The sequence below is a fragment of the Cetorhinus maximus genome, chromosome 7 (assembly GCF_964194155.1).
Source record: "Cetorhinus maximus chromosome 7, sCetMax3.hap1.1, whole genome shotgun sequence".
In the NCBI taxonomy this organism is placed as follows: Eukaryota; Metazoa; Chordata; class Chondrichthyes; order Lamniformes; family Cetorhinidae; genus Cetorhinus; species Cetorhinus maximus.
This window is the reverse complement of record NC_135885.1, coordinates 53524064-53551342: the sequence shown is the minus strand read 5'-3', so window position 1 is coordinate 53551342 and position 27279 is coordinate 53524064. Positions and strand designations below refer to the sequence as shown.

Here is a 27279-nt window from a genome sequence, read left to right as displayed (position 1 = left end):
AAAGCCAACATGGTTTTGTGAAAAGAGTTCTTTGAGGATGTGACAATCAGGGTCAATAAAGGGAAACCAGTAGAGGTAGTGTGTGTGGATTTCCAAAAGGCATTTGATAAGATGTCATATAAAGGGTTACTGCACAAGGTAAAAGCCCAGGGTGTTGGGGTAATATATTAGCATGGATAGGCTACCTAACATGAAACAGTGTTGAGACAAATGAGTCTTTTCAGGTTGGCAAACTGTAACTTGTGGGGTGCTACAGGGATCAGTGGGCTGTGGCTTCAACTATTTGCAATCTATTTTAATAACTTGGATGCAAAGACCAAATATATTATAGCCAAATTTGCTGACAATACAAAAATAGGTGGGAAAACAAGTTGAGGGTGCAAAGAGTCTGCAGAGGGATATAGATAGTTAAGTGAGTGGGCAAAAATTTGGCAGATGGTATATAATATGGAAAAATGTGAGGTATCCACTTTGGTAGGAAAAATAGAAAAGGGCCTTTTTCTGTGCTGTAGACCTCTATGACTCTAGACTCCAGAATACTGTGCTATTGGATGTCCTCATACACAAATCACAAAATCAACATGTAGGTACAGCAAGTCATTAGGAAAGCAAATGGAATGTTGGCTTTTATTGCAAGGGGGATGGAGCAGATAAGTTAGGAAGTCTTGTTACAACTGTACAGAGCATTGGTGAGACCACATCTGGAGCCTACGGTTTTAGCCTCCTTATTTAAGAAGGGATATACTTTCATTGGAGACAGTTCAGAAAAGGTATGTGAAGCTGATTCCTGGGCTGACAGGGTTGTCTTGTGACAAAGGATTGAGCAAGTTTGGTCAATACACTATGGAGTTTAGAAAAATGAGAAGTGATCTTATTGAAACTAAATTTTGGGGGATGCTTGAGAGGGTAGATTCTGAGATTTTTTTTAAGGACGTGAAATGGGGGAAGGTGGTAACAAGACAAGGGAAGATCTGTTATGGGATGGAAGTGAGGAGAGATTAAATGACAAAAGAGTTAGATGTGCAGGGCAAGAGGGAGTGATAATGGGGCAAGAAAAGAAACAGAGGACCAAATTTACTCCAGGAGACAAGGGGCCCACTGGTAGACCTCTGAAGTCCATGGGATTTCCAAGTGGGTGGGAATGAGCTCACTAATATTAGTGCCTCTGGTGCCTGCAGATGCCACCCTCAGTGCTGCTCTGATCATACACCCAACGTTGTGATCTCCATTAAAAAATGACGAAGGCTAAGTTATACTATTCATAGAAAGAACAGCATTAATCTTGTTCCATACCTGGTGCTTTTGGATTACTTTTAATAAAAAGGTGATTATGTTCCAAAATACAACATTTTGCTGCTTTTAGATCATTTTTGAGGTATCGTATATTTCTCTCAACACTGGCTCCAAAGTCAAAGAAGTCATTCTGTAACAAGGTTAAGTTGACAAAAAGTGACTCTAGCTGTGGTTTGTGGATTTGATGTTCTGTCCTGTGCCCCTCAGATTGTTTCATCAGGCCCTCCCCCTTTGTTCTATGCCCCTTGGATTGCAACTTTGCAAACTCCTTCCACCTTCCTGTGGAAGGCAGCAGCAAAATTGCTGGCTTTCCACCTCCACACCATCAGCTTTCACTTCCCATAAGATCATAAGTGGCGGGTGGGAATCTGATGGCCCATGATCCCTGCTTGCCATTCTTTTAAACTCAAAAGGTACATGTAATACTGTTCAGCTTGCTTTGTTAAGAGCCTTTTTAACTATATAAATTGGCTTCCTGCTATATTGTTATGGGTTCGCCACCTTGCTGCCTTCCTGCCAGCTATCAGTTTCCACCACCGGGATTTCTACTTGCCCGCTCCACCCAATTCCATGACCCTTCCCACCACAAAACCTGCTTTGGCGGGTTTGCACTAAATTCCACCCAAAGAAACAAAAGATGTGCTTGGAGCAGGTTTGAATGGCAGATTGATGAACAGCTGCCATCCTCGAGCAAAAAGAAGAGTAAAGGCTGTACACCAACTCTCTGAAAATTCCTCTTACTTCCCCTTGAACCATGACCCCACCACTGAACTTCAAGAAATTGCCTGGAACTGTCACTGATCTCAATTCCTCTGAAGATCTTCCCTCCTTAACCTCCAACCTCATAGTCTTCCAATGCTGAATAGTCCACTTCTGCACCCTTCCCAAGATCCACAAACAGGACTGCCAAGTAAACCTACTGTTTTTGCCTGCTCTTGCACCATTGAACTCATCTCCCCTTTTGTGACTCTTTTTTTCCCCCTTGCCTAGTCTCTTCCTACCTACATCTGCGATCATTGCCTCAAGTGAGTTCAATGACTGTGATTCTTCCAATGGCCTACGTCACTTCAGCAGTTTCCTGGTCCACACCATCTCCTCTTCGCCATGGATGTCCAATCCATCTTCCATCAGAACAGGCTTGGGGCTGTCTACTTCTTGAGTGGAAGTCCAACCAGTCTCCATCCTCCACTGCCTTCTCTGCCTGGCTGAACTTGTTCTCACATTGAACAACTTCTCCTTTAATTCAACTCACTTCCAAATAAAAGAGATTGTGATGCGTACCTGCAGGGGTCCTAGCTACAACTGCCTTTTTGTGGGATACATGGAACATTCCTTGTTCCAGTCTGACTCAGAAGTCCTCTGTAACTTCTTTTTCCAGTACATTGATGATCGTATTGGTCCCTCTTCCTGCTCTCTCCCCAAACTGGATATCTTCATCAACTTTGCTTCCAATTTCCACCTTTTTTTCACATGATCCACCTCTGACCTTTCTCATTGTCTGTCTATATTTCTTTATATTAGGGAGAACTTCCGGACTTGACGTTGAATTTAACAATTTAATACCATAATTTTGTTTCTGTTTCTTTGCATGGTTTGGTTTTACTCTTGTTATTTTGCTTTCAGGTGACAGCTATTCATTATTTTGCCATCCATACCTGCTCTAGGCACATCTTGTGATCCTTTTTGGTTCTTGCTCCATTGCCACTCCTTTGGCCCTGCGCAACTAATTCTTTTGACACTTAATCTCTCCTGTCTTCCACCCTATCACAGAGCTTCCATTTTGTTCTTTCCCCCACTCTTCCCCCATTTTGCCACCTTAAAACCTATCACATTTCTAACTTTTTTTTCCAGTTCTGATAAAAGGTAATTGATCTGAAACGTTATCTCTGTTTTTCTATCTCCACAGATGCTGCCAGACCTGCTGAGTATTTCCAGCATTTTCTGTTCTTGTTTCAGTTTTCCAGAATCCCCAGTATTTTGCTCTTGTAGATGGTGAGAGGAGGACATCCCTAGTGGGGAAATCTAGGATTAGGAAGTATAGTTTCAAAATAAGGGATTGCCCATTTAAAATGACGAGGAAATTCCTCTCTGAAGATTGTGAATCTTTGGAATTCTCTCTCCCAGAGAGCCATGGAGGCTGAGTCATTGAACTCATTTGAGGCAATGATCGACAGATTTTTGAACTATAAGGGCGTCAAGGGTTATGGAGAACAGGGAAGAAAGTAGAGTTGAGGCTGCAATCAGATCAGCCGTGATATTATTGAATAACCCTTCCAAGAGGTCATATAACCTACTTCTGCCCCTATTTCTGATGCTCTTATAGTGCCTTTTACAACCTCAGGTTGTCTAAATCTGCTTTACAGTGCAGCCCACAGCACAGTTCCACAATCAGCCAGATAATGTTTTTTAATGGTTTAGGTTGAGGGGTGAATATTAGCTTGGACACTGGGACAACTCCCTAGCTCTTAAAATAGTGCCATTGGATCTTTACGTCCACCTGAGAGGGAAGAAGGGACTGACTTCCTCTGTACTGTGCTGAAGTGCCCTCCTAGATTATGTGCTCAAGTCTCTAGAGTGGAACTTATATTGCTCCACCTCTGAGTTAGAAGGTTATGGATTCAACAATTTCTTAAGGGGTGCTATTTATTTGAAATTACCTTAGTGCTGCATGTGAATGGTGATACAGTAATCAAATTGATTTGTTCTCGAAATTTATGCAAGATTTGGCCCAGGACTCTCAGATTACCCATAAGACACGAAGACCTTAAGACGTAGGAGCAGAAGTAGGCCACTCGGCCCATCGAGTCAGCTCCACCATTCAGTGAGATCATGACTAATCTGATGATCCTCAACTCCACTTTCCTGCCTTTTCTCCATAACCCTTGATTCCCTTACTTATTAAAAACCTGTCTATCTCAGCCTTGAATATACTTAATGACCCAGCCTCTGCAGCCCTCTGCAGTAAAGAATTCCATAGATTCACTACCCTCTGAGAGAAGAAATTCCTCATCTCTGTCTTAAATGGGCGACCCCTTACTCTGAGATTATGCCCTCTGGCCCTAGACTCTCCCACAAGAGAAAGCAACCTCTCAGCATCTACCCTGTCAAGCCCCCTAAGAATCGTATATGTTTCAATAAGGTCGCCTCTCATTCTTCTAAACTCCAATGAGTACAGGCCCAACCTATTCAACCTCTCCTCATAAGAAAATCCCCCCATACCGGGATCAACCTAGTGAACCTTCTCTGGACTGCCTCCAATGCCAGTACATCTTTCCCGAGATAAGGGGACCAAAACTGTTCACTGTATTCTAGATGTGGTCTAACTAGTGCCTTGTATAGTTTTAGCAAGACTTTCATATTTTTATACTCCATTCCATTTGCCTTGCCTATTGCCTGCTGAACTTGTATGTTAGCTTTTTGGGATTCATGCACGAGGGCTCCCAAATCCCTCTGTGCCGTAGGTTTCTTCAGTCTTTCTCCATGTAAATAATATTCAGCTCCTCTATTCTTCCTACCAAAATGCAAAACCTCACATTTTCCCACATTATATTCCATCTACCATGTTTTTGCCAACTCTCTTAACCTGTCTATATCCCTCTGTAGACTCCTTGTGTCATCCTCACCACTTGCCTTCCCACCTATTTTTGTGTCATCTGCAAACTTGGCGATAGTACATTCAGTTCCTTCATCTAAGTCATTAATATATATTGTAAATAATTGTGGCCCCAGCACTGATGCCAATGGCACCCCACTAGTTACAAGTTCCCATCCTCGGAAAATGCTAGAGTCCATTATTAAGTAAGAAATAGCAGGACATTTAGAAAAGCTTAACGCAATCAAGCAGAGTCAGCAAGATTTTGTGGAAGGGAAATCATGTTTGACTAATTTGCTAGAGTTCTTTGAGGATATAACAAGCAGTGTTGATAATGGGGAGCCGTTAGATGTAGTGTCTTTGGATTTCCAGAAAGCATTTGACACTGTGTCATATAAAAGGTTATTGCATAAGATAGGAACTCACGGTATTGGGGGCAATGTATTAGCATGGATTGAGGATTGGTTAACACACGGAAGACAGAGAGTCGGGATTAATGGGTCTTTTTCTGGTTGGAAAGGTGTAACAAGTGAGGTGCCACAAGGATCAGCCCTAGGGCCTCAATTATTCACCATCTATATTCATGACTTTGGAGGAGCAGGGTAGAGTGTAATGTATCCAAATTTGCTGATGATACCAAGATAGATGGGAGGGCATATTGTGATGAGAACATAAGGAATCTGCAAGAGGATATGGATAGGTTGTGAGTGGGCAAAAACTTGGCAGATGGAGTTTAATGTAGGAAAGTGTGAGGGCATGCACTTTGGTAGGAAGAATCAAAAGGCAGACTATTATTTAAATGGAGAGAGACTCCAAAAAGGTGCAGCACAGAGGGGCCTGGGTGTTCTTGTGCATGAAACACAAAGTTAGCATGCAGGCACGGCAAGTAATTAAGAAGGCAAATGGAATTTTGGCCTGTATTGCTAGGGGGTTGGAGTTTAAAAATAGGGAAGTCTTGTTACAACTGTACAGGGTGTTGGTGAGGCCGCACCTGGAGTACTGTGTACAGTTTCGGTCCCCGTATTTAAGAAAGGATAAACTGGCATTGACAGCAGTTCAGAAGAGATTCACTAGGCTGATTCCTGGGATGAAGGGGTTGACTTATCAAGAGCAGATGAACAGATTAGGCCTTTATTCATTGAAGTTTAGAAGAATGAGGGGTGATCTTATCGAAACCTACACAATTCTGAAGGGGCTTGACAGGGTAGATGTTGAGAAGATGTTTCCACTAGTGGGGGAATCTTGAACTAGAGGACGTAGTTACAGAATAAGGGGACACTCATTTAAAACTGAGATGCAAAGGAATTTCTTCTCTGAGGGTAGTGAATGCCTGGAATTCTCTACCCCAGAGAGTTGTGGAGGCTAGGTCACTGAAAGTATTTAAAGAGGAGGTAGATAGATTTTTTTAAATATCGGGGAGCTGGTACGAAAGAGGGGTTGAGGGGCAGATCAATCATGATCTTATTGAATGGCGGGGCAGGCTTGAGGGGCCGAATGGCTTACTCCTGCTCCTATTTCTTATGGTCTTATGAAGATGCCCCTCCCTCACCCTGACTCTCTCTCTTCTATTAGTTAACTAATCCTCTATCCATGCTAATATACTACCCCCAGCACCATGGGCTCTTATCTTATTAAGTAGCCTTCTGTGCGGTACCTTATCGAATACCTTTTGGAAATCCAAATATGTTACATCTACTGGTTCCCCTTTATTTACCCTGCTTGTAACTTCCTCAAAGATTTCTAATAAATTTGTCAGGCATGATTTCCCCTCCTTGAAGCCATGCTGACTCTGCTTGATTATATTATGTATTTCTAAATACTTTTCTATTACATCCTTTATAATAGATTCTAACATTTTCCCAATGATGGATGTTAAGCTAACTGGCCTATAGTAATCTGTTTTTTGTCTCCCCTTTTTGAATAAGGGTGTTATATTGGCAGTTTTCCAATCTTGTGGGACTTTTCCAGAATCTAAGGATTCTTGGAAGATTATGACCAGTACTTCCAGTATTTGTGTACCTACTTCCTTTAATATCCTAGGATGCAACCCATCAAGTCCAGGGGACACATTGGCCTTTAGCCCCATTAGTTTCCTTAGTACTTTTTCTCTAGTGATAGTTATTGTATTTATTTCCTTCCTGCCCCTTTCCCCCCTTAATTATTTAGTATTTTTGGAATGCTATTAGTGCCTTCTACCATGAAGACTGATGCAAAATATTTATTCAATTCCTCTGCCATTTCCTAGTTCCCCATTATTATTTCCCCAGCCTCATTCTGTAAGGAGCCTATGTTCACTTTGACCTCTGTTCCTTTTTATAAATTTAAAGAAGCTCTTACTGTACTTTTTTATATTACTTGCTAGTTTACCCTCAAAGTTTATTTTCTCCCTCTTTACTATTTTTTTGGTCATCTTTTGTTGGTTTTTAAAATTTTCCCAATCCTCTGGTTTACCACTAATCTTTTCCACATTGTATGTTTTTTCTTTCAATTTGATACCACCCTTAACTTCCTTGGTTAACCATGGTTGATTTACCCCCTTCCTATAATCCTCCTTTCTCACTGGGATATATCTTTGTTGTGAGTCATGAACTATTTGCTTAACCACCTGCCTTTGTTCATCAACCATCTTTTCTGCTAAACTCCTTTCCCAGTCCATTCCAGCCAACTCTACCCTCATTCCTTTGTAATTACCCTTTTTTAAGTTTAGCACAGTTGTTTCCGACCCGAGTTTCTCACTCTCAGACTGGATGCTAAATTCCAGCACGTTATGGTCACTGTTTCCTTATGGGATCTTTTACCCAAACAAGGGCGTCGTGATCTTATGTGGTTTAAAGCAGTTCATTAAGAAGCAACAATTCAAATAAAGTACGTGATATTAGATATACAGAAAAAATATATGACATGTAACAAGTGGTGAATACCAGCCCAGGTTGGGCAGGCTGACTAGCTTGTACGAACAACTTCCTATTCTTTCTCCTCTTCTCATCATCTCTTCTCAGTGCCTCACGTCTTCAGACTTCTCAAATTGCCCAAGAGTGTTAGCATGGATTTACTGCACCTACTGCACTGAGGTCTCCCACAGTCTCTTACTTTATACCCCTTTTCAGGGTTGGACCTGGATGAAGTATTGTCAAGGCCTTCTCACCCCATAAAGATTTACTTTATTACCCTCTAAAACATCAAAGTCTTTTTCTAAATCTCTGTGAAAACCTTGCCTTTAATGTCAATCACCTGTCATTAACTACTTGAGTCCTTACATGTACCTTCTGCTATTGATCAACTAGGCATAGGCCTTACATCATCCTTTCCTTATCTCATCTCGAGATGCTTCCCATGGCCAGTTCAACCCTCCCAAGAAACATTTCACCTCTGACTTTCAAAGCTAACTTGCAGAATTTTCATTATATTTGTATCTGTTCCAATATCAGTTATTTATGTCTAAAACTCATATTCAGATGACCTGTTAATGAGTCCATAAATTGTCATTCAGTCCAGTGCCCTTGTTTCTTAGCAAAGTGTTCAACCATGGAATAATTCACTAAAGTAACTTTTATTCTACATCCACACACTAATCAACTTACATTCCAGTGGAGTCCTAATTAAGCAAAATTAAATCAAAAGCTTAGCATGACTTTCTACTATGGCTCTCTGTTTATGCATTTATCCAACTGTGGGTGCCCGTTCAACATGGCTGTCATTACCTCAGAACACTAGCTTTGTTTCTAGGGAAACAAAACTCTAAGCAGTTTCCGATAAAATGAAACTTGGACCACTAAACTATTCCTTGTTCAGCTCTGAAGAAGAGTCATGTGAACTTGAAACATTAATTCTGTTTCTCTCTCCACAGTTGCTACCAGACCTGCTGAGTTTATCCAGCATTTTCTGTTTTTATAACCTATACCTTTGCCTATTTCAAGCTTATACATACCTCTACTCCTTACATCTTTGTGCATCTGATTATAATAAAAGCAACAAAAATATACTGCAGAGCTTGTGAGAGATTGAGTGATTATTTAATTTTAGTGTCCCAAAAATGTGCAAACTTTCTGATTGGCCAATTGGAAACAATTAAATGCTTTCCTGCATGTTATTAGCATTTTAGCAATTGTGGCAACTTGATCAGAAATCCTGCCAGTCAGTTACAGTATAACACGTGAAAAGGACTTTGGTAGTGCAGTGGGTTAAAACATAATACTGTTGCTATTGAAATTTAGGTTTAAACCATCTTGCACTGGTGTGACAAAAACTTTTCTTCCTGAAATTTGTCCAAGTCCTAATTTAGGTATTCCTAATCCAGTTCCAAGTAGATGTGAGTTCATAGCACAAAACTGCCCATTAATTAGTAGACTCACTCATATGGCACAGAATGGCTGGCGTCACAAACAGTAATATCTTATTGGTGTGATAGGAAATCCTTTATTGAAATTGATTTAAAGCTGATTGTCAGATGAAGATTTACCTTATACCTAATCCATGCTTTGCGCAAGATGAGAATGTTTGAAACCAACAAAATAAAGGTAGAAAAATGTTCTGTTCCTAAACAGTGACATCACATGATTTTTTGAAACAAAATTTACTTCCTGATTTAAAAATACTTCTCTCAAATCTTATATGGTTTCATCAACTTTACATTCTGGTACTTTTTAAAGCTTAGTTTCCACCACGTTTCTGTGCTAGTGCTCAACCGTAATTAATTGAAAATCTGAATTAAAAATAAGTAAAGGTGTGATGACATTAATCCAATGTCGGAATGTAACAGAAAAGGGAGGTTAGTGATTTTTATGTCTTGGGCAAATGAGTTCGTTGGCCAACCGAATTTTAACTGCACACCTTCCTATGTTCTCTTCAGTTGCTGCTTGCAATCAATAACGGGGAGAGACTGATGTAAGAATAAACAGCGATGGTTTATTGAGACATAGGGCAGAGCACCAGATCATACGCGCTCACTCAGAAACCTTCAGAATTAGACTTATAGTTGCCAGTTCCCTGCGCTGTACAGTGATTCGTCAGTGCTGTCAAATGATCAGTACACTTGCATTCTCTTAAAGGTACAGGGTACCCCACTTTATCACATCCCTCCCCCTTTACTTAAAAGCACAGCTAAAAAGCTTAAAACACATTAAATAGTTATTGTATAAATAGTTAGAGGTCAAGTCTCTCAGGAGGCCTTCTTTGACAGGCTGAGCATCATAGCCCAACTACCTCGGCTATTTCCGAGACCTCCTTTTCAGGGGCAGTTGCCCACTATGTTCCTGAGTGGATGATTTCACTATCTTCTGGGTGCAGTCATGTTCACTCCTGCTGTCCCTCACCTCCAAGCTGAAACAGGTAAAGGGCAACAAGCACAAAGCCAGACAACGATCAGCTACATGATGTGTGAGGAGAAAGAGGAAAAGGTAAAAGAAAATGTCTTTTTGTTTTTCTTTCCAAGGACTGTCAATAATTTCTCTCTTTCTTCCTGGGTGTCCTTTTCGTGGGAGCACTGATCCATATCTCTGTCTTCTCTTTAATTTCGCTGTTGGCTGGACTTGACTCGGGCGTGAGCTGAACGTGAATGAGCTCAGTAGTTGGGTTTTCCAACAGCTGTTCTGAGAATTCAGGGCCTTGTAGCTGTAAAACTTCAGGGCTTTTATGCAGCTGCTGCTTCGGCTCTTCCAATTCTTTCCTATTCTCATTAATAGTTTCCTGGAGAATTGCATATCGTTACCCCTTCTCAGCTAATTCGTTCCTTAACTCGGCCAGGGACAGGCTTAACTCTTCCTTTTCTTCTTCATATCTTTTTCGTGGCACAAGTTTGGAGCTGATTGAATTTTGTAACACAAGAAAGTCCTTTAATAGATTTTCCATTTCCTTTCAAAGGATGCGGACTTCAGCTTGAACTCTGTTTCGGTATAACACTTCTACGGTTAGACCCGTTGGGTCTTTGCGTGCTCGTTTTTTCTTGCAGCAACACTTCTGGTTTCGAATTGGGAACTTAAGATTTATCTCTCCCAGCCAGTTCTTTCCGAGGTCCCCTGCCTGATGTTACAAATAGGGATAATTTTGCAGACTCTGCCTCACATTGCACTTGACTTGACATACCCCTTTCATATTTATTTCTTCACCCGTGCATGTCCTCAGCCTTGTGTCAGAAACTTCTAACTTCAAAGGATGGGTTCCTTTACTCAGATATCTTAAATGTATGTTCTCCAATGATGGACATCGATGCTCCTGCATCAACTTCCATTCTAATGGGTTGTCTGTTAACCCTAATGACTACTTGGATTGCCTCGGTTCTACCCACTTTGAGGTTATATAATGAATGGATGTCTTATTCTTTTTCTTCTGACTCTTCCATTAGGCACATTTCATGATTTTTCCTTTTGCCTTTATAATGTTGTTTTAGTCTTTCTCTGCAATGCCACATTATGCGGCCATAGCGGTGGCAGAAAAAGCACTTGACTTGTTTGAGTTGTTGTTCACTCACTTGAGGCCTGGATGCATTTCTCTTATTCATTTTGTGGGTTTTCACTGCAGTACCGTTGTTTTTCAATGGTCTTGAGCTAGAGAGCATTTCCCGCCTTTCCGTGGAGTCCGAAGTTTTTCGTGCCTTTCGTTGCCGGATTGTCCCGCTCGACCAGATGGAAGGAGCCATTTTGTGTATCTTTTATAACTTCGGAATTTCTATCAGCACTCTCCATCGCAGTAGCTAATTCTAATGCCTTATTGAAGTCTAGACTAGGTTTGGCTAGCAAACACCTTTGGATAGTATCATCTCCAATCCCACACATCAGCCAGTCTCTCAACACATCACTAATAGACGTTCCAAATTCGCAATGCTCAGTTAATGCCCTTTAAACAGCCACATAGTCAGCTATTGTCTCCTCTGGATGCCTGTTCCTTGAATTGAACTTGAAGCACTGCATAGTAACTGAGAGCTTTGGTCTCAGGTGGCTCTGTACAATTTTTATTAACTCATCGAAAGTCCTCGGGTCTGGGGTGCTCTGTGACGTAAGGCTGCAGATCAGCCCATATGTTTTGCTCCCACATGAGAACAAAACAATTGCCCTCTTCTTCTCCTCCCCCATGATGTCATTAGCAGTAAAAAAAAGAATGCTAGGCGTTTTACATACTGGGACCAGTCATCTGCAATGGGGTCTAATGGATCGACATGCCAAACTGCGGCATCGTGATCGTCTGCAAGGGGCTGCACTTCCGATAGGCTTTCCAGGTAATGATGAATTTTAGGTGTTGGCTCACCACAGGTTTGCGCTCTTTCTTGGGTGTCTCATAATTTTATGCCCATAGCCATTTTTCATGTATTTACCAGTTTAAATGCATTGTTGCTTTAAGAGCAGTCACCATGCTTTTTAACTCTGTCTTTGCAGCTGTGGGCTTTTCTCTGCTGGGCTTTGCACTCTTTTTGAGTTTTGGCAGAATCCCTGCATTGCGATTCTGCAGGGTTTTTTAATTTTAAACTGCAGCACTGCTTTCTGCTCCGATTATCAGCTGTCGCCTATTTTACAAGTACAGATGCCCTTTCCAGTGCTTTCCTCACATGTCTTGTGGACTCTCACTCAGGGGTCTTGCAATGTTTTTATCCTTGTCGCCACTTTTATGTTTTGGGTAAGTGAGTTCGTGGCCAACCGAACTCTAACTGCACGCCTTCCTATGTTCTCTTCAATTGCTGCTTGCAATCAATAATGGGGAGAGACTGATGTAAGAATAAATAGTGATGTTTTATTGAGACATAGGGCAGAGCACCAGATCATACGTGCTCACTCAGAAACCTCCAGAACTAGACTTACAGTTCCCAGATGCCCGTGCTGTACAGTGATTTGTCAATGCTGTCACATGATCAGTACACTTGCATTCTCTTAAAGGGACAGGACACCTCACTTTACCACAGTGATGTAAGTATCAAAATCCTGTGCAGTATGTAAAAATTAAGAATTAGTTGTGAAAACAGATTGAATTTACACACTGAAAAGGTGAATTATTGCTTTTATTAAAAACTGATTTTGTAGTCCTTATACCAGCAGCAGCTGTAGATTTTCACATTCAGTGGGAGCTGATAAAATACATGGCAAACTTTATACAGTCCTTTACACATTTTATATATTAGTATAGTTCGAATAGCCTTTGTGATAAATAGAAAACTTATATTCACAATTTTCTATATAAATATTTTGGTACAGAAAACCAAAGTCAACAGTGATGCTGTCATCATTATGTGTGAAATGCTTAAAATATTTGTTATTGGATATTGTCTGGATATTGTCTTTCAGAAGTGCCTAAATGTGTGCTTCTTTATCTTTCAGTAGACAGAAACACTTAATGAGATGAAGCAAGTAAACAGACAAAATCTAAAAACCCTATTATTAACAGCCTTAGCAGTCAAACTTGGAAGTTTTCTAAACGTCCTGTAAAAATGCTTTTAAAATCATGGCAAATTTTAGAAAATTAATAAACAGGAGAATCTGCAAGTGTTGCTAAACTTGGATCTGTAACAGCATGGCAAATAACTTGGGAATAAGTTACAATATTGATGGTGATAGATCCTCAACTGAAATTTGAATGAAGAGATGCATGATGCAAGTTCCTGACGTATTAAATTGTATGTTTAAAAAAAATTGTTTTGTAAAACATTTATTTCCTTTGGTCACAGTGCCGCAAATAGCTTCCTACTTAGTGGCGAACCTGATCCAAGGCCTCTACCTGTTTATTTCCTTTGGCTGACCCAAGGAGGTCAGCATTGGGGGAGGTGGTTGTGTAGTGGTATTGTCACTGGATTAGTAATCCAGAAATACAAGGTAATGCGCTGGGGACCCATGTTTGAATCCCATAAAAAATCTGGAATTAAAAGTCTGATGATGACCATAAAGCCATTGACGATTGTCGTAAAAACCCATCACTAATGGGTTCACTAATGTCCTTTAGGGAAGGAAATCTGCCACCCTTACCTGGTCTGGCCTACATGTGACTCCACATCTACAGCAATGTGGTTGACTCTTAAATGTCCTCTGAGTTCTCAAGGGCAATTAGGGATAGGCAATAATAGTGACTCCCCCATCCCATGAATGAATTTTTTTTTTAAATTATCAGGCTTGATGTGGGGAAATTTGGGGGAGACAAGTGAGAAAATATCTTCATCCTTCCATCAATTATCCATGTTGTTTAACAAATGTTTCATCTGTTAGGGCTTCTTGATTGTGTTATGTTGTTGATTAATAACTCAGTAATGCATGTTTAATTATTTTGATCCCTGAGGTGTATTTTGTGAATGTTCAAGACATGTGTCTATTAATAATCAACTATGTTGACTTTTTCTCTTGCATTCTTGATATAGAAGAAAACAACAACAACAACTTATAGCACTTTTAACATAAAATGTCCTAAGTTGCTTCACAGGAGTATTATAAAACTAAGTATGACATTGAAACAGATAAGGTATATTGGGTCAGATGATCAAAAGCTTCCTCAAAACGGTAGGTTTTAAGGAGCATCTTAAAAGAAGAAAGCGAGGTAGAGAGGCAGAGAGGGTTAAGGAGGGTTTTCCAGAGCATGGGTCCCAGGCATCTGAAAGCGCAGCCACTGATAGTGGAGGGATTAAAACTGGGAATGCTTAGGAGGCCAAAATTAGAGGAGTGCAAATATCTCGGTGGGGCAGTGGGACTGTATAAGATTACAGGGATAAGGAGGGGTAAGGCCATGGAGGGATCTGGAAACAAGGATGAGAATTTTTAAAATCAAAACGTTGCTTGACCAGGAGCCAGTATGGGTTAGTGAGCAGATGGGTGATAGGTGAATAGGAAAAAGAGAAACTATTGCCCCAACATGGATTCTGAAGTTGAAATCTTTCGTAAAGAATCCATTCTTACCCAAGAAATGTAGTAAGGGGAGAAAGCACACTTTGTGTTCGAACAAAATAGTAAATCTTTAACACAGAGGTATTAAAAAGATTGAAAAATAACTTATGTCAACAGACCATCTAGATATTTTTAAAATCCTATCTTGAGTTATATTGCAGTATTGTGTACTCAAAGTAATGAGAGACAACGTCACTTAATGAAAGCACAGGGAATTGGAGGCATTCTATTGATTTGGGTAGGGAATTAGTAGGTAGGACATGAAGTGTAGAAAAAAAGGTTATGTATTTCAAATGGCAGAATCTTATGAGCTGTGTCCCAAGGGGCGTCAACTTTTTACTATATTTATAAATAAATTAAATGATGGAATAGATAACCATGCATCCAAGTTTGCTGATTACACCACATTAGGTGGCACAGTAAGTAGTGTAGATGGGAGAAGAAAGTTACAAATATTCATTGGTAAATTAAGTAATTGAGCAAAACTATTGCAGCTTGAGTTCCATGTGAGGAAATGAGGTGATTTGCTGGAGTTTAGAAGAATGAGAAGGGATCTCATTGAAACGTATAAAATTCTGACAGGGCTGGACAGACTGGATGAAGGGATGATGTTTCCTCCAGCTGTGGGGGGGGGTGGGGAGGCAGGAATAAGTGGTCACAGTCTGAGGATACAGAGTAGGCCAGAGAGGACTGAGATGAGAAATTTCTTCACTCAGAGTGGTGAACCTGTGGCATTCTCTACCACAGAGGACTGTGGAAACCAAGTCACTGAATATATTTTAGAAAGAAATAGATTTCTAGACACTAAAGGCATCAAGGGGTATGTGGAGAGAGCAGGAGTATGGCGTTGAGATACAGGATAAGCCATGATCATATCGAACTGTGGAGCAGGCTCGAAGGGGTGAATTACCTACTCCTATTTTCTTTGTTTCTAGATCAGAAAATTTTCTTCATAGCAAGAAGCTAGAAACTATGGCAGAGATTTAGGGGTCCAAGCACAGAAATCACTGAAGACTAGGAGAAAGTTTAAACAAAAATAAAAGGCTAATGAACTGTTGACTCTATTTCAAGGGGACTAGAATACAAAGGATTGGAAGTTAAGTTCCTTAGGCTCAAATCAAACTTTATAAGCATGTGAAAGTTTGCACATGGTGCCACTGGAAGTATTCCACAGTATGGAATGCTAATATGGCATCATCTACATAGGGCAACTCTCTGATGAAGATAAATGTCATGGTCCAGGACATTGCCATCTAGCCATCAATCAACAGTGATAATGTGATGCTGGAGATTGGTGATAGCTTCACATATCTAGGCTCTGCAATCACCAGCAATCTATCATTTGATGCTGAAATAAACATGCGCATCGCAAAAGCTACAGCTGTTATGTCCAGGCTGTGTAAGAAAGTGTGGAACAACAGCAACCTGACCGAGAACACCAAACTGCGAGTTGACCAAACCTGTACCCTCAGTGCACTCCCCTACAGTAGTGAGACCTGTATAACATATAATGTTGGGTAGGAGAAAATGCTGAACAGTTTCCACCTTTGTTATCTCAGACATGTCCTGTCAAGAGATGCCAATTTAGGGGCCCTGGAGCAGGCGAATGCCATCAGCATACACTGATTACTAAGCCAAAGATGTCCAAAGTGGCTCAGCCACATTCATCGGATAGATGACAGCCATACACCCAAAAACTTTCCTTGCATCGAATTGGCCACTGGGTCATGACCTCCTGGGCGTCCATACCTCTGCTACAAGGATACCTGCAAGTGAGATATGAAGATATTGACGGTGACACCTAGGAGACAGATGCTGGAGGCTGACCATTTGGAAGGGCACTAGAGGAGGCAAGCAGAAACAAAAAGCTCAGCTGGCCAAGAAGAGAGCTCAGAGGAAATAGAGGCCTTCAAGTGGCACACCTTCTGAACCCCCACTGTCTTTCTCCCCAGCAAATACAGCAGAGACTGCCGTGCTGGAGGGGGGGCTCCTGAGCTCACTAGGCAATGCTTAACACAGAGTTTGACCAGCAATGTGCAAAGCTTCGTATATGGAAGGCTGTAACAATCTACAGGCAATGCATCATCTGATAAAAACCTATTATCTTGGCAGTAGTCGCTATTCCTTCATTCTGGTCCACCTGTATTTGATACACCACAGCAAGTTAAAGGCTGACTACTGGGTGACCGAGGTTATCCGTTCATTAGCATGGTTCGTGACTTTGGTCTGGAACACTCACGCATGCAAAATGAGAGGCATGCTTTGACATGAAACATTAAAGAGCATACAAATGACAACACTTCCATTGCCATCACTGCTCTGGAGGGACCCTACAGTACTCAGCTGAGTGGGCATCAAGATTTGTAGTACACTACACACTGCTCAACTTGGCTGTTATGAGGAAACAATCCTTGCCTTGGCCTGTCGAGTGAGAAACTAAGGAGCAGGAACACTATGTGGAAGAGGAGTGAAGGCTGTGGAGGAGCAGAAAGAGGAAGGGAGGCTACAAAGTTGATAGTAGCCCTTCTCTGCCCAGCTCTATATTATATATTTCAAGAGTGCTACCAGTAACTTCATCCACATCTCTCCATTCGTCAGCAGCTCCACATCCTTTACCTTTCTTCTACTGTACCATTATATTTTTATCTTTGGGCCAACAGAAAAATAAAAACCACTAGAAAATGTACATTCCAATACAATTAAACTCATTAGTTTAATTTTTTTAAATGTATTGTTACAATCCAGTTAGGTACTAGTAACTTTTTGTTTAAAGTAGTTTGAAATTCCAGTTACCCATTAAGAGAATAAAACCACAAGATTCCACAGTTTTAAACAAATAAATAAACTTTACTATACCAAGTCAGAAAAATAAAACTATCTACAATATCCATTTTTATACTCTAACATTCAGAATGAACACAAGGTAAATATGAATTAACAGGCAAATTGTGGTCAAACAGCCAACACTGCACATTAAATGGCAGGTGCAACCAAGACAGACCCGAAGGGTTTCTCAGTGACCTACCCAGCTGTCAGTGACCACTGAGAGTCACAAAATCTCATTAAAACTCTCTCCCTTACAAGGGATTTCAACTTCTCACTTTCAAAGATCTAGCTCAAATTTCCCTCAAAAGCCGCTCTGACTCGGACGGCCTCAACAACTGCTCACCTTCAATGGTTCAGTCTCTTCTCCTGAGACTCTGTTCCATGGGATTCACAAAGCTGCACTCTTGCCTCTAATTACCGCCATACTTCCAACTCTATCGCAGACTGCTAGTTTCACTAAGCTGGCACTGCCCCTGGTTTTCTCTGAACTCCAGCCTCCCAGCTGCACCGAGCTACAGATGGTCCGAGGATGACTTCTGAGTCCTAACCTTCTCCAGCACGGAACCAACAACCTTCCGCCACCTTCTCATCTCCCCAGGACTTCTCCTGAGCTCCAACTGCACCAAGTGGTTCACAGGGTTTCTCTGTGAGCTGCAAACGACACAAAGTCCAAACTAACTCTCAGCTACATCAAGGGCTCCCAGGTTGTCTTCAAGCCCTAACTGCCTGGAGCTTGCTAACTGCAGCACCCTCTTGGTACAGCCTCTTCCACTGCTACAGGACACAGATAAATTGAAACCAGAAAACCTTCTCAAGCTTCACCCATCTCCTTGATGATGTAACCTTTCAGGCTTCACCGAATGCTTTTAAACTAATTCACCCCCAAAACAAAACATCTTTCTGGACTGCACTTCTTTGCAAGCAGTGTAGACATCACGTCTTCAGCTAAGTGAGCCCACTTGCTGTTTTAGGATCTTAACTTTCTAGCTGTTAACCCCTTAAGTCAACATGGCCCCAACCTTTTAAATGTAATAGACTCCAAGCTGCTTTAGTTGCATTTATCCAATTTTCTACAGTTAAATTGTAATCTTCCCAGAACTAAACATTACCTCTAAAATATTAAATGAACCATGAACTAGATATTTGCAACAATATTATGTAATGACTCTTGCACACTTCCTTAGTGTAGGTCCCTCTGCCTATCCTAGTGCTCCTATGAGGTGCTTCCCCAGTGGTTGCAGCATGGCCTTCAAGTGAGGAGACTGCAGATGACCTTGAAGGATGACCTCCAGCAGCTCTGGACCTGAAGTTCTGGCTTCAAATGCACCACTCAGCCTGGGCTGCAGCAGGTTGTTGGCTTACAGGCAAATAGCAAAGGCAGTGGCAGCGAAGCAGAGATGGGAGAAGCCCAGGTTTGTGTTCCATGAAGACATTGCCACTCTCCCAAGGGCAGCTCCTCAGCAATCCTAGTAATCTGTTGTAAAACTGATTGGACTGCTGTGATGTCTGGAAGCCGCTTTGAACAGTTGCATCCAGAGCAATGATGTCATCAGTCTAAGCTTGCAAGCCAGCGGTTTCAGCTTGCACTCTATTACTAAGACCTTTGATAGAAGCTATGGAAACTGTGACATTGGCCATCAGACACTGCAACATGATCGATTGTACAGGGGTGTTGATGCAGGTGACCACCCACTTCATGTTGGAAAGGATGGGCTCAAGTTCTACACACAGTGCTATAAAATATATATAGTTCTGTCATTTTGATTTTCATACCTGGATAACTATACAACTAGCAATTACGTATTTTCTTTTCTACTGGCTTTGATTTGATTTCCAGGAATTTATTTTCTTAAAGGCAGTGGCATGCCACATTACCACCAAGTGGATTTGATTTCCCTACTACGTATCTAAGCTCAGCTGCAGGTACAATGTGGAGGCCATCTGTTTTCCTACAAGCACAGGGAATCTGAAGAAAAGTGATTTGTGGGTTGCTGTCACTTCCTTCCCAGTTCTTAGTTTTGCGTATCATCAGTGGGAACCAATCACTAGTTTTCCTCCTTAGTTTTAGAAACATATAAAATAAGAGCAGGAGTAGGTCATTTGGCCCTTTGAGCCTGCTCCATCATTCAATATGATCATGGCTGATTCTGTATTTCAACGCCATACTTCTGCTCTCTTCCCATACCCCTTGATACCTTTTGTGTCTAGAAATCTATTTCCTTATATATTTTCAGTGACTTGGCCTCCACTGCCTCCTGTTATAGAGAATTACACAGGCTCACCACCCTCTGATTGAAGAAGTTCCTCTTCATCTCAGTGCTAAATGGCCTATCCTGTACTCTGAGACTGTGACCTCACCCCCCCCACCCGCCAAACAAGGGAAACATCATCCCTGTATCCAGTCTGTCTAGCCCTGTCAGAACTATATACGTTTCAATGAGATCTCTTCTCATTCTTCTAAACTCCAGTGAATACAGGCCTAGTCGACCCAATCTCTCCTCATACAACAATTCTGCCATACCAGGAATCAGTCTGGTGAACTTACGCTGCACTCCCTCTATGGCAAATATATCCTTTCTTAGGTAAGGAGACCAAAACTGCACGTACTACTCCAGGTGTGGCCTCACCAAGGCCTTGTACAGTTGCAGTAAGACATCCTTGCTCCTGTACTCAAATCCTTTTAAATCATTTGTGATTTGGGAAAAAATAAAGGTAGTTATTGATTGGATGGGGTAGGGAAGATTACAAGAGAAATTAAGCAAGCCTAAATGCAAGAGGTAGGAGGAATGGTGGGGTACAGGAGCACGATCAGGGATTCTGTTGATAGATTCAATAATAACTTTCAGAAGAGAATTGGATAAATAATTGAAGGTATAGGGATATGTGGAAAGAGCCAGGGTATGGGGCTGATCGTGTAGCACTTTCAAACAGCCTACATAGGTGCAATGGGATGAATGGTCTTCTGTGCTGTATCATTCTAGGATAGCAAAATAAGACAGATTTTTAAAAGTGACCATTTAAAGAAAAAATATAGCATGAACTTGGGTGATAGTGGAAGGTGTTTAATGTATTGGCAATAATTTTGTTAAATTTGATAAACATGGGTTTTTGTCTAATCTTACACTGAAGTGTGCTAGTAAAGTATATTATGAATTGTGGAAAAGTGAATTTACAGTTGTGGCTAGGGTTGTCAATCCTCCCGGATTGTCTTGGCATTTCCAGTAATCAAAGATTAATATCCTGGACAATGTTGATGGCAAACCAGGAGAAGCTATTAACATGGTATGGGTATTTTTTTCATTTTCTTTACACACTTACGCTTATTATAAAATTACTGGAGATGGGGAGAAAAAACTGTACAACTGGATTGGAAGCGGGAGGTCATGTAATGAAACCTCCAGGAATATGTCAAACCAGAGTTGGCAACCCTAGCTCTGATTGATTACCTGTCATGTCAGCTGCTGATAATGCTGCATAAAAGGTGGGAAGCTGATTAATTGATTCTGTAAATTTCTGATATGTCACACCAGGGCACACCCAGTCTTGCTGGAAAAAGGATTCTGACAAGAGATTGTGAAAAACAACTTTTCAAAATTTAATGTTATGTGTTCTTTTTCTAAAATACAAAAAAAACAGACTTCAGCATAGGTTATTATTATGCAAGTTCTTAAATCCTAGGTTGTTGATATATTTTGTATTTATTGAATGGAAGTATTTCTTGTCTGGAAGTGGTGTTAATTTATTTTTATTGCTTGACTACAGGATGTTGGTTCAACTGTGTCTGTACATTTATTGCAAATGTCTGTGGCGTTTTCTCAAATTTTCCCTGAGAAAAATAACAGGAAAATGTGAACTGCAGAGAATCTGCTACAGCAGGAAGCCTGGAGCTCAAAGGACATTGAAAATAGGTAGGTTTCAAAAATCAAAGTTTTCTTTCTTTGTCCTTTCTTTTCCACTGGCTAGTATTTTTCAGCTGAGAATAAAAGCAGTTGATCAGCTTCCATGTTTTTCTAATGTCCTGTTGTTTATAAACTATTTGGAGATATACCTCCCTCACCCCAAGTAGCATCTTGATTGTTTGCAGCTGACTTATTCTTTGCCCTTCCCATAGTGAAACCATTGCTACTGCTTGGTACCTGCCCTCTGATTAGCGAACTCATTATAGAACGAATTGTATGATGCAGAATCCATCTTTGGACTCACTCCTGCTGTACTATTCTGCCTTTTAAATTTCAACTAATTATATGCTATGATTATGTAATACAATAAAAATCACCCACCTGTTCTGACCTGCATGGCTGCTATTAATTCCACTTTCAATTGACTGCATGAAGCTGTCGGGACAAGTTGGGAGGTCAATGCCATTGTCAGTGTAATATGAAAGGATCCTCAGCTGCAGCCAAGGAAAATTAAATGGAGATTTGAGATTAACGGCTTCAAAGTCGAAGTTTTTGCTGCGGTTCATTCGGCAAAATGTTGCCAGCTGCTCTGAAGTTCCATTTTTTAATCGTTCCCGATGCTTCTACCTTGGTCTTCAAGGTGCTGCTGCAGGCCCTACACATTTGGCCACCCTGCTGGACTCCTTGCTCACATGTCAGCAAGCTGCCACTTGGGAGGCATGTTTTGCACTGACAGCTCATTGACCAGTTTATAATGAGGATCCTGAACCAAAAGTGGATCAGGTCGCCTGCAGGCATCTTTGACTGATGGCCATATGTGACTCATTCACCTATTCCACACTTCATATGAAAATTATCCCCATGTTGTCCTCTCTATATATCCTTGACACTACTTGAATACATTTCTGATTAAATGTTATATTTATAGTTTGATGCTAGAAATTAAGCATCAATAATAAAAATAAGCAATAAATACCTTGGAAATTAGTGCATTATTTTCAAGCTTACTGTGCCCATCACATTTTGCTTTCAGTAACAATCCAGCACCAGTGTCAGGCATATGTGCATTTAACAATGCTGATAAATAAAGCAGGAGTGAATTGCAGTGAATGATTTATTTACTCCATATGCTTTCAATTTAAAGTATTTAAAATTCCTAAAGTGCAGGTGCATTCAGCAATTGCAGAAAAATCATGTCTACTTTTCAATCTTTCATTAGCTTTCCTTTGTTGGAATGTTTTTGCACAATTTGCTAGACCTATTTGAAAAAAAGAGCCAATCTGGTTTTTAGGATTTGCAAATGCTGTTTTCAATTGTCTGTACCACTAAACTGCCCTATAATGGAATTGATGAAAAATCTAATTCTATTTTTACACATTTGTGTAAAGGACATCTTATGTTGATATGTACAGCTAATTGTGTTACTAAGCTGCTGATATTGGTTGTTGACTAAGCTGCTGGTAATAGTAACTAACACTGTATTTCAATAAGTATGACAGGTGGAGGTGTAAGTAGCAATGGCGGTGTTGTAATTCAGATATGTTGCTACACAACAAATATTCATAAAACAGGCTTTAAATCCATGATTACATACTGCAAATCTATATTTATTGTAAGGAAAATATTTTTGAAAAGCCTTTGTTAACAGATCATATATACGAAAGAACTAGAGTTTCTAGGAGATTTTCCCAGTTGTCTGCAGTAACTTCAGAAATCTTGCAGAATAGCGTAAACAGTTGGCTGTGTGAAATTAAAGTGGGAGGTCAGGGGTCCCCTCACAAATTTCAGACCAAGATATCTAACTCTTAACTGTTACATGCTGTTGACCACATTACTGAGAGTTCTTGGCTTTAAAACTGATAAGGGTTATTAATTTTAAAACATAGATAATGTAATATATCTAATATATTAATGAAATTATACCTGCACACATTACCTGTCACATTTTCCTATTATTAATTCCTATACTCACATTTATAAAAGAAACTGCCTATGTTAATTCTGTTATTTTAGAGTTTCTGTGAATCTTCTGTCAAAGTTACAGATGAAGATTGTAAGGACCTCTGCAGAATTTCTTGGAACTTCCACCAATACAATTAAGGGGGTTTGCTTATAAGGCCTATGGCACCACGCATATCATCAAAAGAGCACCCTGTATCTAAGGGAATTCTGCTAGTCCATAAAAGTTGGCTGCTGACTCTTTCTGCTTGGCAGGTCTGTTAAGAAGGTGATAAATTGAGATGCCTGTCTGAACAGGACAATTGTGACCATCTTGACATAAGAGGGGTACAGTAAATTGTCATATGACTGAGATCACCCAAGACTGTGCAGAAGAATCCCGAGGTATAGAAATGGGCACACCTGAATTTCTACCCCAGGATGTCTGCTTATCAACAACTTCTAACCAGCAATACAAAGCAGAGCAATGATTGTGATACAATTTATTTTGTTTTACAACACTTGAAATTAAATTTAAATTCAGTATAAAATTCTTGTTCTTTCCTAAAAATAATGGCAATCTACTTTCTCATTGGATCTATTATGTCGACAGATATTAAAAGAAAGATAGCAGTGCTTCCCTGGCTCCACATACCATTTCATGTATGTGATGGCTGCTTCATTCTTGAATCCAACAGCAACTACATTCTGAAACTGTAATTGCACTATTTTAGGCATAAATTACAGTGAAAGGTTGGGAGCAGTTCACTGCAAATATGTTATTAAACATAGTTAATACAATGACAGTCAGATTAAGTTGAGTGCAATGCAGCTTAGGATCTCCACCATTCCTGCTCAATATTAATTGTGAGTATACTTGTCTGCACTGTTGAATAATTTGATTTCATAATTTTCTTGCCAGAGGCATCATTAAAGTCCTCCAGGAGTGAAGTAAGTAGAATACTTTGCATTCAATGCCTTATGAGTCTTGTGAAAACTATACTGGGATATGAATTCATAGAAACATAGGAATAGAAGTCAGTTATTTAGCTCTGAGCCTGTTTTGCCATTCAATACGATCATGGCTGATCTATGACTTAACTCCAAGTGCCTACCTTTGCCTCACATCCCTTAATAGCTTTGCTTAACAAAAATCTCAGAGTTAACATTAACAGTTGATCTAGCATCAATTACCAGTTGCCGAAGAGAGTTCGTGCATCAAAGTGTTTCCTAATTTCACTCCTAAAAGTTTTGGTTCTAATTTTTAGACTATGCCCCAAATAATGGAAATGGTTTCTCTCTACACTATCTGTTCCCCTTGCTATCTTAAACTTCAATCAAATCACCCCTTAAACTTCTAAATTTCAGGAATGCAACCATAGTTTGTGTGATCTCCCCTTGTAATTTAACTCTTCGAAGTTGAGGTGCTGCATTTTCATTCTCAAGTCGGGAAAATTCCCGGTTTGACCCCTCCCCCTGCAAGGACGGGATTTTCATTGTGGAAGAGTGGGTGCAGGCTGTAGACAAGCGAGCCAACCCAGGAGAAAGTTCAGAGGCAGCCACAAGCTGCTGGGTGCGGAGTGGGCTCTTTAGAAAGCCCACCTCGGTTCTGTGGGACTTCGTTCCAGTCATAATAAAAATGTAAAGGGCCTCCAGCCATCACTCCTCTCAACCCCTATAGACCTTCATGCCCACCACACAATCCTTCTGGCCCCTCATGCTTCCCATGCCGTTGTATGCCCCCAAAACACCCCCTCTGGCCGCTCATGCCCCCATGGCAAGGTATGCCCCCCCCCCCCCCCCCCACTCATCCCCTTTGGCCCTTCATGCCCACAATGCCAAGTTATGCCTCCAACCAACCTTAGTGAGCCCTCATGCCTCACCATGCCCAGCTATGGCACTTAATGGCCATTCATCCATTATATAGTATATAAAAACATAATGACAGTAGGATGTGTCAAAAAAACTTTTTAAAAAGTCATTCATTGATAACTTTCCACTTTCTTTAAAAAAACAGCCTCTTTACTCCAGCCCAATAAAAGTGTCAATCATCCAATCCTTTATAGTATCAATAGCAGAAACTAAAAGCACTTGAAACCTCTTTATCTTGTATAAATAAACATCATACAATTGACAGCATAAATCAGAGAATCAGAGCTGCCAATTAAGCAATGTTTTCCCTGGGGCTCAAGTGTTTCAGCAGGCTAATGGATTCCTGGCCTCTCAGCCAAGCCCCGTATGTAATCTGAATGCTGTCATCCTCCAAGAGGCCCTTGTTCCGTGAAACTACTGCCACTCCCCTAGGGCAGCCCTCAGCAATCCTATTAATATATTGGACAGATTGTAGGACTGCTGTGATACCCTGCAAGCCACTTTGAACACTGATAACCACAGCCATAATGGTATCAGTCTGAGCTTCCAAGGCAGCACTTAAACTCTCATTGGAAACTGCTTGTGCTACAATGGAATCTGAGACATCAGCTATCATGATTGGGTCAAGTGTGTTGACAAAGTGGGCCACAACTTCTATGCTTTAAAGGATGGATTCCAAGCTGTACACAATTGATCTAGCATCAGTTATCAACTGCCGAAGAGAGTTCCAAATTTCTACCACCCTTCATGCGTCAAAGTGTTTCCTAATTATGTATGTCCCAAATAATGGAAATGGTTTCTCCCTACACTATCTGTTCCCCTTGATATCTTAAACTTCAATCAAATCACCCCTTAAATTTCTAAATTTCAGAAATGCAACCCTATGCTAAGTTAGTGCTAAACTCCTCTATGCTTCTTGCACTGAATGCAGGCTTTCTGGCAGGCTTCCCAATGCAACAAGTATTTTATTGTGTATAAACATCCGCCACCATCAAAATCATCATCTGACTCCTCTGCAGCAGAACCTTTGTGCATCCTTGCCCTCTGGTGAGCTAACACCTGCAATAGTCTTGCCCCTAGCTCTGGCTGCCATGCTGTTGTGCCTGTTGTCTTACTATGTACAGACCCCGCCTCTAATCTATCATCTAATATAAATTAAGTATCAGTACCCGAGCCCATGGCTGCAAGTATGAAATCAAGTGGCAGTGTCTCTTCATCATTCTCTTGGTCTTCTTACACTGCCTGGCCAGGTTGCAATTTTGGGGTATCTGAAAGGAAAATAGCATAGGGGTAAGGTTGTGGTGAGGGGAGTGGGGGTAACAAAGTAGGAGGTAAGGTACATGCTGAAACCACCTGCAGCTTATAAATCAAGAGATTCTAGGATGAGGAGAAAGTGGGATGTGACAAGGAGGATTAGGTATGAGGATACTGTCACCTTCAATAGTTTCAGCTGTGTTGCTGGCTATGGTTTCAGGCATGGCCACTTCTATGATGCTGAGCAACATCTGCTTCATGGGGGTAAGGAAATGCAGCCATACTTCTTCCCATCGGGTTAATTCCTGCTGTCTTTCGTTGTGTGCCACCACCTCCAGCAAGAAAGAGAGAAATATGTCAATCAGTGTCGTGCAATTTGTTTCGGTAATGGAGCTGACAGTGCCTTTTGTGGAATAGCTGACAGTTTGTGCAGACTGAGATGTGTTGTGAGGCTTGCAAACATACTAAGTGTGTGAGGCTTGCAAACATGCTAAGTGCGTGAGGGTGAGGTGAAGCATTTGCATGTTAGGTATGTGTTGTGACTGATAAAATTTACATGTAGTTGAGTGGTAGAGATGTGGTGATTTGAACAGTGGCTGAAGCTAGTTGCACACTTGGCAGGATATGGCATTTGAAGATACAACCATTTACTTTGATCACTTATGTGAAGTCATTGAACTTCTGGCAGCACTGCTTCTAGGTCCCTGGAACTAGGCTCTTGGCATTGACCTCTGTGGTTATCTGCTTCCAGCGCCTT

At 40.9% G+C, this 27279-nt stretch overlaps 1 protein-coding gene across 1 annotated transcript in view; it reads left to right on the top strand.

Annotated features, from left to right (window-relative positions):
- The window catches only part of elmod1 (ELMO/CED-12 domain containing 1), a 73203-nt gene that overhangs the window by 3999 nt on the left and 41925 nt on the right, over window positions 1–27279 (top strand). Inside the window, exons 2-3 of the mRNA XM_078545519.1 lie at window positions 21322–21467; window positions 24319–24347. Coding sequence (XP_078401645.1) covers window positions 21323–21467; window positions 24319–24347 — 174 coding nt within the window. The 5' untranslated portion in view covers window position 21322. The remainder of the gene's footprint in view (window positions 1–21321; window positions 21468–24318; window positions 24348–27279) is intronic.